Source organism: Erpetoichthys calabaricus, chromosome 1, assembly GCF_900747795.2.
Source record: "Erpetoichthys calabaricus chromosome 1, fErpCal1.3, whole genome shotgun sequence".
Taxonomy (NCBI): Eukaryota; Metazoa; Chordata; class Cladistia; order Polypteriformes; family Polypteridae; genus Erpetoichthys; species Erpetoichthys calabaricus.
Genome location: NC_041394.2, coordinates 79,176,441 through 79,194,910, shown reverse-complemented (window position 1 = coordinate 79,194,910; position 18,470 = coordinate 79,176,441). Strand labels below are relative to the sequence as shown.

At 34.2% G+C, this 18,470-nt stretch overlaps 1 protein-coding gene across 1 annotated transcript in view; it reads right to left on the bottom strand.

The window, feature by feature from the left end:
- Positions 1-2,987: 2,987 nt before the first annotated feature.
- ctsf (cathepsin F) overlaps positions 2,988-18,470 on the bottom strand; it is a 40,052-nt gene continuing 24,569 nt past the window's right edge. Inside the window, exons 6-15 of the mRNA XM_028802466.2 lie at positions 17,587-17,700; positions 15,523-15,668; positions 14,903-14,999; positions 13,764-13,844; positions 13,396-13,515; positions 9,793-9,857; positions 9,544-9,634; positions 8,711-8,769; positions 3,427-7,319; positions 2,988-3,181 (exon numbers count right to left, since the gene is read on the bottom strand). Of these exons, the coding sequence (XP_028658299.2) occupies positions 7,245-7,319; positions 8,711-8,769; positions 9,544-9,634; positions 9,793-9,857; positions 13,396-13,515; positions 13,764-13,844; positions 14,903-14,999; positions 15,523-15,668; positions 17,587-17,700 (848 nt within the window). The 3' untranslated portion in view covers positions 2,988-3,181; positions 3,427-7,244. The remainder of the gene's footprint in view (positions 3,182-3,426; positions 7,320-8,710; positions 8,770-9,543; positions 9,635-9,792; positions 9,858-13,395; positions 13,516-13,763; positions 13,845-14,902; positions 15,000-15,522; positions 15,669-17,586; positions 17,701-18,470) is intronic.

The window sequence follows — 18,470 nt, the reverse complement described above, 5'->3', positions numbered from 1 at the left end:
TTAACAAATCTCAGAGCCAAACATTCAAAAAAAGTTGTTTTATTTAATAGAGAGAAAGAAATGAAATTCAATCACGGGCAGTTATATGTTGCGTTGATGCATATGTAACAATTCCCATGAAAATAAAAATCTTGTTTAAATTGTACATCCGCATCTCCGTATGCGAGCGGCAGAACCGCAAAGAGGATAGCGTGTAGCGCAGACCGGGGGGATCACGAGCGTAGCGAGCAGGGGGCAAAGCCCCCTAGTCTTTTATAAAAAATAAGGCAAACCTTTCACATGCTGTCAAAGACTTAAAAAACAACATATCATACTTATGGTTTTAATATAAACATGCTTTAAACAAGTAAACACAACAAATGTTAAATACTAGCAGTTATTTACCTAGAACTTGTAGCTTCAGTGAAGATTTATTGTAACTTTACAAAGTTGTAAGCCCACTGGATGTACCATGGTGTCCTAACAGCGGGTGGAATGGCTATCTGATCCCCACCTTGTGAGTCCAGGAGGCTTAGCAGGGAATGAAGCAGAGAGTGCTCAGATGTAAACAGGCTCTACTGTGTATAGTTGATGAATCAAACTGACTTTCAAATATTTTGAAACCCAATAATTGAGTAAAGCTTCCGAACCTACAAAGTACTTTCAATTACTTTAAATGTAAACTGTGTTATTAACATGTTCATGCTATTCCATAACATTTGTGTACCTATGCATAATTTTTAAAGACAGCTTTTGTTTTGTGGTGTAAAAGTGTCCAGTGAAGGCACTTTAACTTCTGAGGTTCTTTTTTATATTGGTGGACAAGTTAAAACTGGAAATGGCTAAACTGTTAGCAGTGATTTGCACATACATCCTGAAAAACTGACCTATTCAATGTTCACAAAGCACAGATAAGCTCAAATACAAAGCAAGAATATCTGAACACTGGGTGGGCCTAGCTACCTCAACTTCAATACCTTACAAGGGGCTACCAGGGGCTAGAAGCCACTCTGTTCACAAGGCGTCCCTGCCAGGATTCACTTACATGTGGGTCCATTTTCAGATTATCATGAAAGAGCTACACTTCAGAATACCTTAGCAAAAGCCAGGAACGGATACTCCTGATGGACTATCGTATCCTGATGGCTACCCTTGAAAGGGCTACACAAACTAACAGAAGCCAAGAGCTAATCACTGCCCATGATAGTAAGAAAACTTAAATAGACACATTTCTTTCATTAACAACAGAATACTTCAGCAAAGCAATACTCAAAACTATTTCAATCATGTTTATTATGTTTGTTTGAAGGAGAAACCAGGTGTAAATGTTAGATATGAAAACATACAACCTGAATGATTCAAATCAGGGTCACACAGCAAGCTTCGTATGAGGTGGCTACAGCCTTGGTTGTTGCAGTCTTTGATGTTTGGGAGTGGAGGGCCGGTCTGTAGGTGGCAAAGCCTGCTGTCTTCTCTTCTCTGTCTCTCTCCTTCCCCTTGTCTCTGCTGTTACTATTTCTCTCTGGTAGTGCCTTTTAAAATCTTTTGAATTTAGAGTGTCTTGCTGACTGCCCCTTTGATAATAACACACTATCTTATGTAAGATATTGCTTCAGTCAAAAATGTGAGACCACCAGCATAATCTGGTTGAGTGTTAATTAAGTTACTTTTGGCTTGACACGAAACATGTTCAAGCCTCCATTTCACATATTCTTACAAGCATATGCACACTGTGTACTTTATTTAATCTTAAACATGTAAGTTCTATTAAACAATGACACTCTTTAACAATTTATACTTATTTTCCCAGAATTCCTGTCTATGTGTATTTTGTATACACCCCAGAATTTTATCTAGTTCCAAAATCTCGGAAAACTACCTCAAAATATTAATGATCTACTTTGTATCATTTGTACCTGCTTGCTATTAGTTATTTGGATTACAGAATGTCAGTTTATGAGCTGTAAGACATAGTCTTGGACACACAATTTAACAGACATTATCTAAATAACTCTAAAATCAAAACACACTAAAATAAAACACATAAATGAAATATTACAAGTTGTAATTAGCATACTGTAAAATCTCCTTGACTCACAACATTCAAAAAAAAAACCTTTGAATAAATCAATCCACTGTCACATAAGTGTGCATGGGAGGCAGCTAAAAGGACCAAATGAAGGTAATTAAGATAGATAGACAGACAGACAGACAGACAGACAGACAGATAGATAGATAGATAGATAGATAGATAGATAGATAGATAGATAGATAGATAGATAGATAGATAGATAGATAGATAGATAGATAGATAGATAGATAGATACTTTATTAATCCAAAGGGGAAATTCACATATATAATACATTCATAATTTCACACCAGGCCAGGCAGTGACAGGGTGCATTATCTCGATTCCGGCCATGACTATGTCACTTCTGGTTCTGGGCATGAAGAGGTCACTTCCGGTTCTGGCCACCCTGACATCAGTTCCAGTTCCCTGCTTTAAAACCCAGACCACTTCCTATATTTCCTCAGTTCTATGTTGGACTCAATTCTGTGCACCCTAGTATAAGGGTGGCTGCCCCAAACCTTTTTTCTTTGTGTCAAGGCTATTTATTTCACACCACCTTGATTTTCCACACACTAATTTTTTCTTACTAAGACTATGCTTTCAATTTTAATACTGTATTTTATAGTGACAAATGTATCCAGTATTATCAAATAAATATATTCGTTTAAGAAATTATTCTGTAACACTATATCACAAATACACCTTAATAATCCAAGAAAGACCAGTTCTGTAGGAAAAAGTAATTTCAAGAAAAAGTGGAACCACTTTAGGTTGATACGTTTTTAAGTATGATATAATAAAATTATTGCTAAATTAAATGCACAGTGCATATGCATTGTATTTCAATGTATTTAACACGTTGGACTACATTTAATTTTGGCACAAATAAGCTTCCATACACTTCAATCTAAATAATAATACTCAGGAAAACAGAGACACCTACATTTGTTTTTATTACATATGAATTATTTTAATTTCACAATGAATCAACTAGAGATCACTCAAAAAGAAAAAAAGCTTTTAAGCAGTTAGGTACAATTTCCTGTATTTAAGTTTGACAACAAAGATTCTGTAAAATATTACTGCTGATCCATCCACATTAATGACAGTCAAGGGAAGTGGAGTGGTGGCTCTGAGGCTAAGGATCTGCGCTGGTATCCAGAAGGTTGCTGGTTTGAATCCCAAGTCACTGCCAAAAATGAGATCCTACTCTGCTGGGCCCTTGAGCAAGACTCTTAACCTGTAATTGCTCCAGGGGCGCTGTACAATGGCTGACCCTGCGCTCTGACTCCAAGGGGTATGTGAAAACGAACACATTCCTAATACAAGAAATTGTATAAGCGAAATAAAGAACAAAAAAAAAAAAAAAAACTACTAGGCTTACCAGCAGGCGGCACAGTATATATTACAATAAGGAAAGCAAGATGTAGTGGCTTGATATAAAATCTTTTCACTTGCTTAGATTTCATTTTTTGGGGAACTGTCACCACAAGCATATTAAGTGTGCCAAAATTAACATGCTTTCTACTATCCTGTCTGTTCTAAAACATCAAATACAATCACCCAAATTTACAGTTTAACATAGAGAAATTATAAATACTAGGAGAAAACTACTAGACTACTGCACTTGCTGACCAGTATGCCTGTTACAGACTGAGGGTCAATGACTTCCTGCTTCATAAACTCCTAAATCCGCAAAAGATTCTAACCCTCATAAAAGAAAAATTATCTTTAAGATATAAAATGGACAATTAACAGTTCAGTTTTTTGTACAGTGAACACAAACTCAAGTTTTTACATTGAGTATAATTATTGACAAATTTCAACAGACAGGCTAGATGTCAGTTAAATTAAAGAGTATTGAAAGACTGTCCCTGTCCTCATAGGTTTTTAAGCCATACCCTAAAAATGTGTTTTAGGTTAACCGATGACTGTTTATTGTCACCATGTTGAGTGTGGTTGTGCATGTTAGTGGACTTGGCAACGTTAGCTGGTTCATGCCTTGCACTCTGTTCTGCCAGGCTCTGCTCCGGCCATAATCATGAATGGGACTCAGTGGGTTTTAGAATTAGAATATTATGCTATGTAGTAGAGAAGAAGAGCAGTACACAGTGATATACACTGTACCTCAAAAAGTACACATTTTATATATTACACCTGAATATTACATATAAATATAATTATATTGTTTATAATTTCAATTTACATTCAAATGAATTGCACTGTAATTTGATTGTCCCAGTATGAGAGAGAGTCTGAGTGTGTCTTCCAATGGAGCGGCATATGATCTAGAGTTTTTGCTCGCACAACACCCATTGCTACTGCTAATTTCCATCAGTTGGTAAATATTAATGTAAATACTGGAAAGAAGTCGGAAAAAGACTAAAAATAAAACATGATGCAAGTCAGCGAAGAGCCAAGTGATCTTATCTTGATATTTCAGATAGATAGATAGATAGATACTTTATTAATCCCAATGGATTAATAAATTAAATAAATTAATAAATTAATCCAAGTAGATCCTCGGCTGTGGAGTGACTCCCAAAAAGTGCTTCACGTGGATAATATATTTTTCATTATTTAGCCATTATTTTAGTTTAAACATACACTTTTTGCTATTGCGTTAATGCTCACAATAAAGTGAGTGCAGCATTGATTTTTTACCATTTTATTGTTGAAAATATAGTACACTAAGTAAAGCAGAAAAATATGCACTATACAACTATATATGTTTGAAAAAATATTAAGTCTTTATATTTCAAAATAATTTCTAATGCAATATTTAGCCTGGTTTGTGATATTTAAATGTATTTTCAGTGATCTACAGATCTCTGTCACATTGGGAGGAGACATACTATGGCTCAGTATTGCTGATCACTGTTTATATGGCTATGAGTGACACATTTTTGATTAACTAAAACAGTTAAAATATCTTTTGATCAAAAATAGAATTTGTCATTTTTAGCATGATGTGTGAATAATTTTCCTTTCTAGGCTTATGGAGGGACATTTTTACAGTTCAAGCAGCACTGCTCCAATGCTTAAGTATGGTTTCATCTACATATCATACTGTACATATTTGTTTCTTTAATACATCTGATGCAGAAAGATACCATAGAAAGAGAGGAGGAGGAGGAGTGAGGAGGTTGGGAGCATGCACTGACACACTGTGTTGCGCACCCACCACAGAACAAACCACCTCAGGATCCCAAATTAGGACCCAAGTGCATCCGGGAAACGGGTGACACCTCAGCACCACACTACTTTGAATGGAATGGAACAGTGTGAGGATATTTAACAGTCGTTGGAGTGCCAATCCTGCCACCAACCCCTGAGTTTTTCCCTGCAAGTTGGAGGACCTGCTTGCAGGGCTGGATGCAGTTAATACCCAGGATGGAGCAATTGCATGTTATGGGCCTTGAAACGAAATGTAAATGAAAAATAAAATGGACAGGACAAATTTATTAAAACTTTGTTTGCATATAAAGATATGGTATGTCTTTATATTCTAAGATTGTTTTATGCAGTTAAAATAAAGATAATTCAGCTTGATCTGTATATAAAGAGGCGTTACAGTGGCACAGTGGGTAGCGCTGCTGTCTTGCAGTAAGGAGACCTGGGTTCGCTTCCCGCGTCCACCCTGCGTGGAGTTTGCATGTTCTCCCCGTGTCTGCGTGGGTTTCCTCCCACAGTCCAAAGACATGCAGGTTAGGTGCATTGGCGATTCTAAATTGCCCCTAGTGTGTGCTGTAGGTGTGTGTGTGTGTCTGTGTGTGTGCGCGCCCTGCCCAGGGTTTGTTTCCTGCCTTGTGCCCTGTGTTGGCTGGGATTGGCTCCAGCAGACCCCCATGACCCTGTAGTTAGGATATAGCAGGTTGGATAATGGATGGATGGATATATATAAAGAGATAATACCTGTGTTTTCTATGTATAATTTCACAAAAACATTTACTTTACATATCTAAGTAAGCAGTACTGTATGTAGTTGCCTGTAACAGAAGCACTTTGACTGGAGATGTCTTACTTCAAATCAAAGACTCACAGGGCACTGCAGCGGTTTGGAATGGAGAGACTATTTTAAACCGACTCTTTTATCACACCCTGTTAAGATCTAAGCCACTTGTTGTGCCTTCAAGCTGCACCAAGTGGACTGTCATTCACCTTCAACCAAACTGCTTTACCCTTTTCCATTGACATCATGCAGATGTTAGTTAATGGTGAATGATAGAAACCTGTTTATATGCAATGTGAGTTACCTTGTAATTTCATGAAAATATGTAGAGACATACATAAACACATACAGAGAACAAGCTCCAAATTAGCTATATTTATATATACTGTAGATACCTATATAGTTGTGCTTCCCACTGTTGCAGAGGCCTCATTTCAAAACTTTGCTAATAATTTTATTTTATATTTGTCTGAGAATGACAGAAGCAGTTATACTAGAAATAAATGGCTGCAGGATGTAGACTCACAGGGACCTGCAGCCATCTGAAATTGAAGCGAGTGCTAAAAACCTGACTTATGGTGAGAAGTTCCTGTGTTCTTAATTTCAAGCGGCTTGAAAAACAAGCATTTTCATAAAGAACAAACAAATCATCAAAGTGAAGTTGTGCTCTAAAGTTAAAGAGAGTAACTTTTGAAATATATTCTATTGGAAAGCAGCTGAAATATTTTCAACGCACTTATGAGTAGGCTTATCAAAAATGGATTTTGCTTTACAAAAATAGAAGCTATAACTCACTAGATTTTACAACACAAAAATTAGAATCATTTTTATAGACTGAATGGCACAAACCTATGTTTAATCAATGTTCATATTTTTGTTCCAGACGCTGAGTGAAAAAAGAACAGCAGTTATATAATTTCAGTAAAGCAAGGGCTTAGTAAAACAAAAATCAATCCACTGTCAATGAGATTGCCTGCAAAAATATCCACTGTATCCTTGATCACCTAGCAATAATTGTCATTGTGCCCAAGATAAAAATTTCTTAGGGTTAAGTTATTGCAATATCTAGTGCATACATGTCTGCTTTAGAACATATGACAATACCGTGCTTGAAGATGCATTCCACGAGTTATTCAGCAATGATATTAGGAATGGTAATGCAGACCAGTACATAGGAATGTATTTTACAGTATATATAGTGCTGCAGCTGTTGGCAAATTGGTAACGGAATGCTAATAGTCCTAATTGACTACTGCAGAAGAACACATCCTGTTGACTCCACAAAGTCCAGATCCTCGATAAAGATAGTAATATCCCTGAAGAGTTTAAAGGAAATAAAATTACTTTCATGCAAAAAGCTACAGATCATTTTTAGAACAATACAATATAAGCACAATTTATTTTTAACAAACAAGTAATTTCTTCATTGACTCACTCATAAAATTTTTAGTTAGATTCATGCCGCTGTGCAAGATATACTGCTTGCTATCAGTTTCACCTACATTATACTGTACCTGACTTCATTTACACACCTAATATAAATATGTACAGAAGTAAAGATTCATCCAATACAACCTGGGAGTGCACATTACATGCAAATGCTGTATTCCGTGCCTAAAGAAATCAAGAAAATATACTTTTTCTAGGCTAAATATTAGGACTTTATTTATATTCTGTGCTGTTTTTATATTATGGAACACTTAAATTATCACTTTAATGCATTTATATAATTATTGTTTACTGAGTTAGATCTTTTCTTTTTTATTCTGCCTTCTATTTGTACCTCCTTATAAACTGTATAATGAGTCTCCCATAACCATTTCAATCAGTGTTTCTCAACCACTGGTACACAATCCTACTTGTGGGCTGTGGGCTCCTGCCAGGAGGCTGTGAGTTGCTATTGTTTATATTAATAGTGGGCCACAGTGTCTTGTGCCGTGTTGACACTCTGACTAACACTCTCGACAAGGGGGGGTTCCCGAACCCCACTGACAATTGCATTCTGTTATTTACATGTGAAAAAGTGGGTTGCGGTACCAAAAAGGTTAAGAACCATTGATCTGAAGTACTTCCAATGTACTGAAATTAAAATTCCTCTTAAATATACTACACTTGATTTCCTAATTTTTCTAACTCTTGTTGTTTTTTTGTCTGTTCTATACAAAGTGATAACTAATTATATTTTTGTTACTGTATGTTGTTACTTCATCATCTAGTCCTAGAATTAGCTGTAGTTTGAAGGTTGTTGTGCACTCCGTTAAATTTGTTCATTGTATTCTGTTATAATATATATACATTTTTTGTAAGCTTTCTTGGGTAAAGATATCTACCAAATAAATAAAACTGTTTCTGCAAAGAACATATTAGTTGTTATTATCCTAACTCCTGCAGTATTTTGAAAAATGATTCTAGGGCAAAATAAAAATTTGTCTATTATGATAATTTTAGGATAATTATTTTTTTAAATAAAACTTGATAATAATAAAGCAATCAAACCAAAAATAAAATGCAGCATATACTATAATGTCCTTAATAAAATCTCTGCCAAAATGATTCTGAGCTCAGTGTTGTTATCTAATTAGGAATTTAGGTGTCTTAATACTCACAAAAAATACAAAGATCATAACACATAGTTTTCTGCTTCAGGTTTTAAGAACCAGTTAGAGCAATTGCATTCATTAACAAAATAAACCGACAAGACACTGACCTGCTCTCCATAGTCTTCTCCCCAGCTATTCTTTATTGCCCAGAATGGAATACCATTACCTGTCGAAATTGCATAATTTGTAATTAGCCTCTTTTCATTTAAGTTTCACTTAAATCAAACAATTCTGTACACTGGAAAACTCCATTACTCTGATGGGATACTGGTAAGCATTTTGCCTTTGGTGCAACATTAATAACCTACCATTTTATTGTGTTTCTGTTCTAAATTGTGATTAAAATACATATTTTAGATGCATTTTTTTCTGGATAATACCTTTCACTATATATATGATTTGGTTAGCTTTCTCTGTTGAAGAAGCTGGATCTTATGACCACAGAATAATCAGTTTGACTAAATCCCATGCATTTACTTTAAAACCCAGTGTAAAAAAGATCAACTGGAGTTTTAACAGTAGTTAAATACATGTTACAAACATTACATGTCTTATCAGATGATGCTGAAATTTAAAATTGTGTTAAATCATCAGACATGCAGCTGTGTAAAATGAACTGCATGAAATTACACTGAATGACCAGTAAGAGGTAGCAGTTATTAACTCCTTAAATCAGTTCTAGAAATTTTTAAGTAACACAAGACTGAATTGTTTATTTTTTTAAAGAACAGTTATTTGCTTTGAATCTCCCTGGCTATTACTTTGAATTGGAACCAGTAACTTAATACAATACTTAATACAGTTTTTTTTTTAAAGTATGCATTTTTAGTTCTTTCTTTCTTTTTACATATCTTTTAACACTGTTAAAAATGAGGCCGTAAAACAGACAAATAATATGTGCCACAGTTAATATATAGTACAAATTAAAAATCCTACTTACGCTGCCCATATCCCACTAGCAGTACTGCATGATCAATCATCCAAGGATTACAGAATATCTTCAGAGGATGGGAAACACCTCTTCTATAGAACTATAACATGTTCAAAATAATATATATATATATTTAGATTATTGTATAAAAGCTTCAAAGTCTACATTTATATAAAATACCAAACAAAAATAATGTAGTGGAATAACATAAAATATGGTAAACATACTAATTTAGTTCAAAGTTTTTTTTCCACTCACTTGCATTGCAAAGGCATTCAGTGCAACAGAAATGGGTCCATTTTTGGCCAGCCAAGCAGCAATTTCTAGTATTCATAAAATTAAAAAAAGTTATTATTAATGTCTTCATATTACATCTACTTCACGTTTATTTAGATATTTTGACAGTCATAACATTTATTACTTTATACAAAATCACTGCTGCTGATTTTTTCAATATTATTTGTTCTTTCAAAACTATAGAGCTTTAACAATAAAGTGTTTTCTTTATTTTTTTTACCAAAAGTAAATGATCACACTAAATCACCTTGTCAGTAAACACACACACAGTCTTAAGGTTCAGTGACTGACTGGCCACTAATCTAATTCCTTAACTTATAATACTCAGTGTGGGGTAGAATTATAATTTTCTTGTGTAGACACACTTTGAAAGGGAACAAAATTTTTTATAAAGATTTCAAATGAAAAGAAGTCAGTAGCCTCTTAGTATATGCAAGGGCAATAACAGAGGTACTCAGTAATTTTGAGACAACAGAGAGAAAAGTGCTACTAGAACTAAAAAGTCTGAAATCAAGTAAAATGCAAGGACTGGATACCATTTACCCAAAAATGCCGCACAATAGGAAAAGTTAGTAAAAATAGTTCACTATATAAAGAAGTGATCTGCCTGATATCAGTAACTAAAGGCCATTAAAGTAATGTGGATTACTGGTAAATTAACAAAGCAATTATTAAAGAAAATACTGAGCAACACATATAATACGTCATAAATACATGTATGCTAGAATTATGAGTTTTGTCTGTCATTAAACCAGACCACCCTGGCCCACTAGTGAAAGCTAGGCCTAAAAACTGAATTGGGCCAGAGATGGACTGGAGAGACTCAGATAACAAAATGTTAAAATCAGCTTGTGACGAAGAATTCAGCAATTCATCTGAACATGAGGGTGTTAATGTCAGTCGAAGACCACGCTAGTACAGCACAGGGAACTGACCTTTCTGTCATTTTTCCTCTGAGAAATGCAGCTGACCTTGCTACATTATGAAATAACTAACTGAATTTTTACTTTCAACAATATGTTTAAATAACACTAAACATGGAGAAATTAGAAATATGGAAACATTACTTATGTAAAGAAAAGTACATTGTAATTATGTATTAAGGATATAAGAAAAAATGTATAAAGTATTACACCATCTTAGAAGGAAAAGCCCTGGGTGGGGCAAAATTAATCAATAAATGGGAGGATCTGGGCATTATAGCTCAAAATATTTGTTATATTGTTATATCTATAATAGAGATAGATCATCTTGAAGATTGAGAGGAAGATCCGAACCTGTGTCATTACTGCTAAATTGCTGTAAGAATATCATTTTTTTCTATTACTTATATTTTGCATTTAATCTTTTTAATTATGTATTTTATGCTACACGCTTTTAATATTAAATTTAGTCTAAATTCTTATATTTTTGTGATCTCATAGGTTCAAGTGCAGGGATATCAATTTAGGGGATTCATTAAAGGGCTGAGAAGAGTTAGGGAAGTTACATACAAGTCTGTGAGATAATGGCCAGCAACAGGTAACCAGACCTGGTAAAGTCTCAACAACAGGTGCTAGGACCAGAGATCTGGGACTGCAGGGTGAACGTTAAGGGCACTAAGATCATCACTGCCTCCATATCTCTCACTCCTTAGCCTGAGAAAGAGAGACAAATAACCTGGGTATTTCTCCAAGCCCGGATCTAGACATGTCTCTTTATTAGAAAAAACAAACAAACAAAAAAACAGTAAAATGAATCCCAGTGATGAAGAGACATAACTGAAGAAAGTCCAGAGAAGGCCATCTAGACTCATCGCAGGACTGTGATGTGCAAGCTATAAGGAAAATCTGAGGAAGTTTAAGCAAGTGGAGGTTAATAGGTAACATAACAAAAGTGTTACAGTTATGAAGAACAGTGCACACTACAGTAGTGCTTATTTTTAAATGAACCCGTCAGCAAGATTATGGAGACACATATAGAAGCTGATTAAGACTAAATTTCACATAAATGTTAAAATGTTTTTTTTTTTTATGCAGAAATCAATTGACAAATGGAATATATTATCAAGAAGTGTGGCAGAGAGGAAGTACTTTTAGACCTTCAAATCTTGGCTTTGCAATAATTGGCAAAAATTAAGTGATTAGCAATTTGGATTGAGCCAAACTGAAATGTTGACTGTGAGGTAAAAATAACTGTAAAAAATCTATTCCTTTTAGCATATGTATTAATGCAGAGTAAGTTCTGTATGAGCGACTTCATTATATATGTGCATGCACTGAAGTGAACCTCAGCCCAGATATATATTAATTTGTAATAAATTAACTTAGCAGCTGCCAACAGTGAGCAAAACTGATAACAGCCATTTAGTAGTCAGTAGTACTCATAACACAACAACAAATTCTGTAAGAAGCAATAGATTTTTCACAATAACACTTCCACTACCTCGGGTCCATGTCCTCAACTCTACAATATATGTTACTAGAATCAGCACACTTTATGTATGCTAGTGACTTAACTAGTATTATGTAACAAAACCATATTTTAAATATGTGCTATAGTTCAGTTGATATTCAATATTTGATCAATAACTGTAATAATGTAATATGAGAAGAAATGTAATAAACATTAAAAATATGTATTATACTGTATAATGCATTGTTAATGCTTGCACTGCCTCCACATTAGAAAACACTTAAGAAGGAATCAAAGCCTGATCTGCTTCCTTTGTAGGAAGAAAAACGAGGTGTGTCAGAAAGTTAATAACCCAAAGGATGACTGGAAGTCACATTGGAGGAAGAATTGTATGGACTGCCCCTCCAGGTCCAAGAGAAGTATAAAGTAGGACAGATAGTCACTCATCTCTTTTAATTGAAACAGGATATTGTGAAATTTGCTAGCCTGCAATGCAGCTAACAGTTAAAGAAAAGCTCTGCTCTGCTAATTATATGAAGGGTTTCAGTGATGGAGGGAGTGAGAAAGAGAAACAGAGAGAGCACACATTTCATTTGAGGTTGCCAATTGACAAACGGATTGAGCATGTCTAGTTTTTAAAACTTCATCAATGACTTTGTATCTTGTATTGCCAAGAGTCAAGTGTATCTGTAGTGGTTACAGTACATATGTAAGCTTGTGTAAAATATTAGAACCAACAAAACCACTAGAAGAAAAAAACAAATTATCAAAAAAGTTTAAAAAGCTAATTTATGCACCAACTGACAGACAATAATAGTGTTAGGGACACAGTATTTGGACTGAAATGCTTTATATAAATAGACCAAAATGCTTATTGAAGATGAAAAAGAATTTCAGTTCATGAGACAGTATAGCGGTATGTATTAATGTCCAACAATATTTTATTAGACTGGTATCTTCCTTAAAATTATTGTGTTTTCTGAATGTTTTCTTTATTAAAAGTGCTATGGTGCAATAATTTGGAAATACAGCTTTCATACGTATAGAACAACCATAAGACCGACCTAACACTTCTTGGCATCCATCTCTTAAGTGCACATGAGGGATTTGTAATAACAAAACTGATAAAAGTAAGTTAAGGAAACTCATTATATTTATGTACTCACTCACCCTTCTCATCTTTGGAGATTTCTACAGAACTGTTAATATAAGCCACCACTTTATTTGTTGTGAATCCACATGATTGCTTGTGCCCAGTGTAGCTATAATCTGTCTCTGCCTCCAAGCCTCCTACAAAATAATAAACACTAAATAAATTACAAATTTTCTATAAACTAATTTTCAGGAATAAAAGGCTTTTTGATTTTTTTCAGTTTGTTAACTTTTATATTAACTGCTAATGCACAATAGACACATAAGTGTAATTACATTTACATTTTACATTTTCATTTACTTTGATTTACTTTCACTTTCACTGTAATTTGTTATATATTTATCAACAAATATAAAATAAAATGTTTCTATTATTTGTCTTTTACCTAGTTTTTCTATGGCTTCATAAGCATTAGAAGGCAGTCCTCCGCCACAAGCAGAGTCCAGTTTATCACAGTCCACCAGCTCTGGAATTAAAACACGCTAAATAAGCAAATAGCAGTGAAGCACAATAGCTGTATCATTTTAACAGTTTATTCCATTGCATTTAAACAGTGTTGCCTACTAGTATACATGTAGTAGTTGGGTGTTGTACCATGTTAGCCATTATGGATGCAATGAGAAGTCAAGCAAAATGACACCTTTAATTGGCTAACTGAACAGATTACAATATACAAGCTTTTGAGGCAGCTAAGGGCCATCTTACCTGAAGAAAGGGCCTTAGCTGCCTCGAATGCTTGCATATTGTAATCTGTTCAGTTAATAAATAAAAGTTATCATTTTGCTTAATTTCTCTTTGCCACCAGTATACAAAAGTAGCAAAAAACTACACATAAATGTCTTTGGTCTTCATTTATTAATAGTGTAATAAATAATAATTGATAGCTAATACACTCTGCTTGCAACTTTATGCAATTTTCTACATTGATTACCCATCCATCTATCTTTTGTGTACAGTTTGTCCAGTTAAGGGTTGCAGGGAACCAAAGTCTTCCTGAGCAGCACTAGTCACCATTCTACTGCACAGCACGCTCATGCACACAATCCACACTAACACACACTAGAAAAATTTTAAGTTGCTAGTTATTATAAAATATACTTCTTTAAAATGTGAAAGGAAACTTTTAGTATATGGAGAAAAACCTGTGAAGACTCCTCATGGGAAGACCAGGCATCAACCTCAGTCTGCTGTCAGTGTTCTGTCATGCATAGTAACACACTAGGCTAAATTGTGATGTACAGTATGCTTACACAAAGGAACTGAGAAGAAACAGAAAGTGGGTATATTTCAAATAAATGTTACTCAGAGAGCTGAAAAACATTAATTTATTTTGTGCAGCGGATTGACAAAGGATCAGAAAAAGATATTAAAAAATATAAGTATATGTAAAAATAAACAAATCCAGAAATACATTAGAACTGTACATTCATAATAATGTGTTTTTTAATATTATGTACACCATATACACATCAATGTTTTTTGCTTACTTGATTATATACTGTATAAGCTCTGGAAAAGACTTACCCTGCTCCGACAGAGACAACAGTTTGCCTTTATGTATAAACCACTGGCCCTCAATATTACCCGTCACAGAGAAAGCCCAACAAGACCCACACATGCCCTAAAACATAAATTTAAGAAGATTATAATAAATCTGTACTGTACATAATACTAGTTCTATAAATGTACACACTTAAATTAGCATTCAGTTACATCTTTAACTTGGGGTGACATTTATTTCTTAAAACTGGGCTATTTTTGATAAAATCAATCATTTTAATACTGTTCACGTTACCAGAAGAAGAATCTGAAAGTAGTTTTCAAAAGTGTTAAAATATGACAGTTCAAAGTAAAAATGAAATGGATTAAAACACATGATGTTTCAGAAGGCCACTTGAGACACTCCTTTCAGGACTGATTTGTGTGCCCTCTCTGGAAATGGCACAATATCAAAAATGAGACACCACAGAATTTGCTGGGTCAAAAACGTCTTTTACACCATGGTTTAACAATATAGTTAAGGTCATAAACAACTGAGGAAACTAGGCAAGTGAATGGAAAATGATTGAGGAATGATGGCTGTACATTTACTGTTAGCTACTGCACTTTTCCTTGTGAAGGGAAATAAAATAAACAAAAAATACCTGGTCCTTAACTGTGGTAACAGCACCATAATTTCGCCAGTCCCACTCAGTTGGAGGAGGATCTTGGGGAATCACTGCCTTCTTCATCTCCCTGGTTTGCATTTTGCTTAGCAGTGGATTTAAATACAATGTCTGAAATTCTTCCTCTGCAAATCAATTAAAAAAATCCCATTATTCAGTTTGTTTTACAGGTTTTCTAAACAGGCAAGCTAAAAATCAGCTTAAAATTTTTCAAACACATTTAAGTGTAAAACATGTTCTGTCACAAAATGTGAAAAATCTGACCATGCACAAGGAAACAGGAAATGTGATTTTATGACACTGTACTAGAGTCCTAAAGGTAATGTCTTTGTGTGCTGTAAGTGAGCAGTGTGATTAATAAATTATCCTATGCCTTTAAGAATATTGCCCAAAGTGATCTGCAGTCCAACCTGTTTGATAAGTTACTGCAAACAGGAAAAGAGAATAGGAAAAATCTATGTCTTGTGTTATGTTTCCATGCAAGTAATATGAGTCTGTGAGTCTGTAACATTTACATTTCTTTTCAGACTTAATACATTTTTTTGTGAGTTTTGAACAACAAATGTTTGTTTTCTTTTTGGACTTACTTTATTTGTAGCTGGATTTATCCAAAGTTTCCAAAATTCTGCAGCATCAGCTTACTTTATAGAATGATTCAGACAATAAATGTGACGTGTATGGAAATAATTCCATAATTCTTCATTTTAAATGTTTTAGTAAAATTGAAAGCAAAAGAGTTTACAAAAAAATAAAGAGAAAATTTGATACTACAGAAAGGATAGCTCTTGTATAAGATGTTTCTGCTTAAGACTTAGATATCTTGTTACACCTCTTTAAGTTGCTATCCTATATTTGTAAGACATAGATTAGGGCATACATTATTATGGATATACATTCATACATTCAGAAAACTGTATGCCACTGCTCTATCTGTAAGATAATCTAACAGTCCACAGTTCTATCAGACAGACTATGTTCCTAACTGACTAATTAACATTCTGTTAGTACAGAAATAGCTGAGAAAGTTATATTGCATGTTAACTTACAGGGGGAAAAGATTATATGAGGGATGTTCAAAAAGTTTCTGCACTTTTTTTTTTTTAAGTCTATTTATTAAGAATTTCAAAAACAAATTGCATCACTTTTCTACACTGTCACCTTTGTTCACGATGCAATTTTCCCAGCGTCGTACCAACTTTTTAATTCCAACGAAAATATAAAAGTGCAGAAACTTTTTGAATGTCCCTTGTACTATTATCTATTTAATTACATGAAACTTGTTTTCTATTCAAAAAACTTTAACATTAACTGTTAACTTTCTATGATAAGTTATTACATTATTCCTAAATTATGTTCAAAATGTACTACAATGACGTTTTGTTTTTCCATGGGTGCCACCATCTTGTGAGCTATTTTTTGTGGTTACCTCCTCAGTTGCTATCATGCAACAACAGGGTGTGGATTATTAGTAATTTTGTCACTGTCACAGTATGAACCTCAGTGTTGTGCATTTCCAGGTTTTCCAAGGTTGTAGGTAATACAAAACAATTCCTGCGGTGTGTTGGATTCATAGGATTTCAGGATTATAAATTCCCGGCAAGTTATTTTTGTCTATGACTTCTGGTAAATATTCTTGTTATGTATTTTCAGTTCTTGGTTTAATGTTCTGGTTTTTAACTTTTGAAATGATTAAAGACTTATTTTCTTCTTATTTCTTAGTCCTTGGAATCTTTCTCCTTACTGCCAATTTTAAATCAAGCAGAACAGAATGAATAAGAATGAATCATTAGTTTAATCATATCAAGAGAGGTGAATACGCACTTTCAAATTTCACCAGTAAAGGGTTAACAAACTATTCAACAGATAAGACATTTGTTTTTTGTTCAAAAATACATTTCACCCTCAAAAGTATGTACAAGTACATTATACCGGAATCTAGTGAAACCATCACAACATTTATTTATACAGTGTTAGCTACAATGTAAAGCCAATTAGCCTGCATTGTAGGCAGTACAGAACCACATTCTGTTTCCTGTTATTTACCTGTTAGATCACTGAACTTTGTCACACCATACTCTGCTGATCCTTGGTCTAGTTGTTGGATTATTTGTGCAGTTTTCAGATTGGCTACAAATATCTTGAATCTCTTCTCATATTCTGAAATGCAATAATAGAGAGAGTAGGCTGAGGTTGAATACATTATTTTATTATTGTTACTTACACTTCTTTGAAAACAACAGTGCCTTTTTAATGGAAAACCTTCTGTGCTTTAAAATATCAGGTTCATATGAAAGACATATGCACACATAAAATGAAGTCACACTGCACAAACTAATTAATACTGTATTACACTGCATTACATTGTATTACTTTAACAATGTGATATCGACTCACAAAATTCTGAGGTCGATTCAACAACTTCACGCAAACGTACAAACACGAAAGTGCAAAGAAAATCCGCACCTGCAGGTGACACTCAAACTGCCAAACTCATCTGTCAGAAATAAATGTATCTACATTGATGCTAGTCTACCAAAATAGCCGAATCTAGCAACATAATACACTGACCCTAAAGGCTGACATAAGGAAACATTTTGGATTAAAAAAAAACTTAAGGACAGGGATGAGTTGGACAAACCTTAAGCTGTGTATAAGCTATGTAATGTGGAGGTATAATACATCGGGAACACTACAAATATCAGAAATCATTTGATGAAACATCACCCAGCACTGCTATCTGCTGAAAAAACTGAGTACATGCAGTTTCACCCGGAGAATGCATTCGCATGCAAGCTGCCATCAAATTTGCTGCATGCCCAAAAAATAACAGTCTTTCTTGAATTTAATCTGTAAAGGTATATGGTCATATAATGTTGTTTAAAATGACGGATTCAGAAACCTACTGCATGAGTTAGAACCATGTTAAG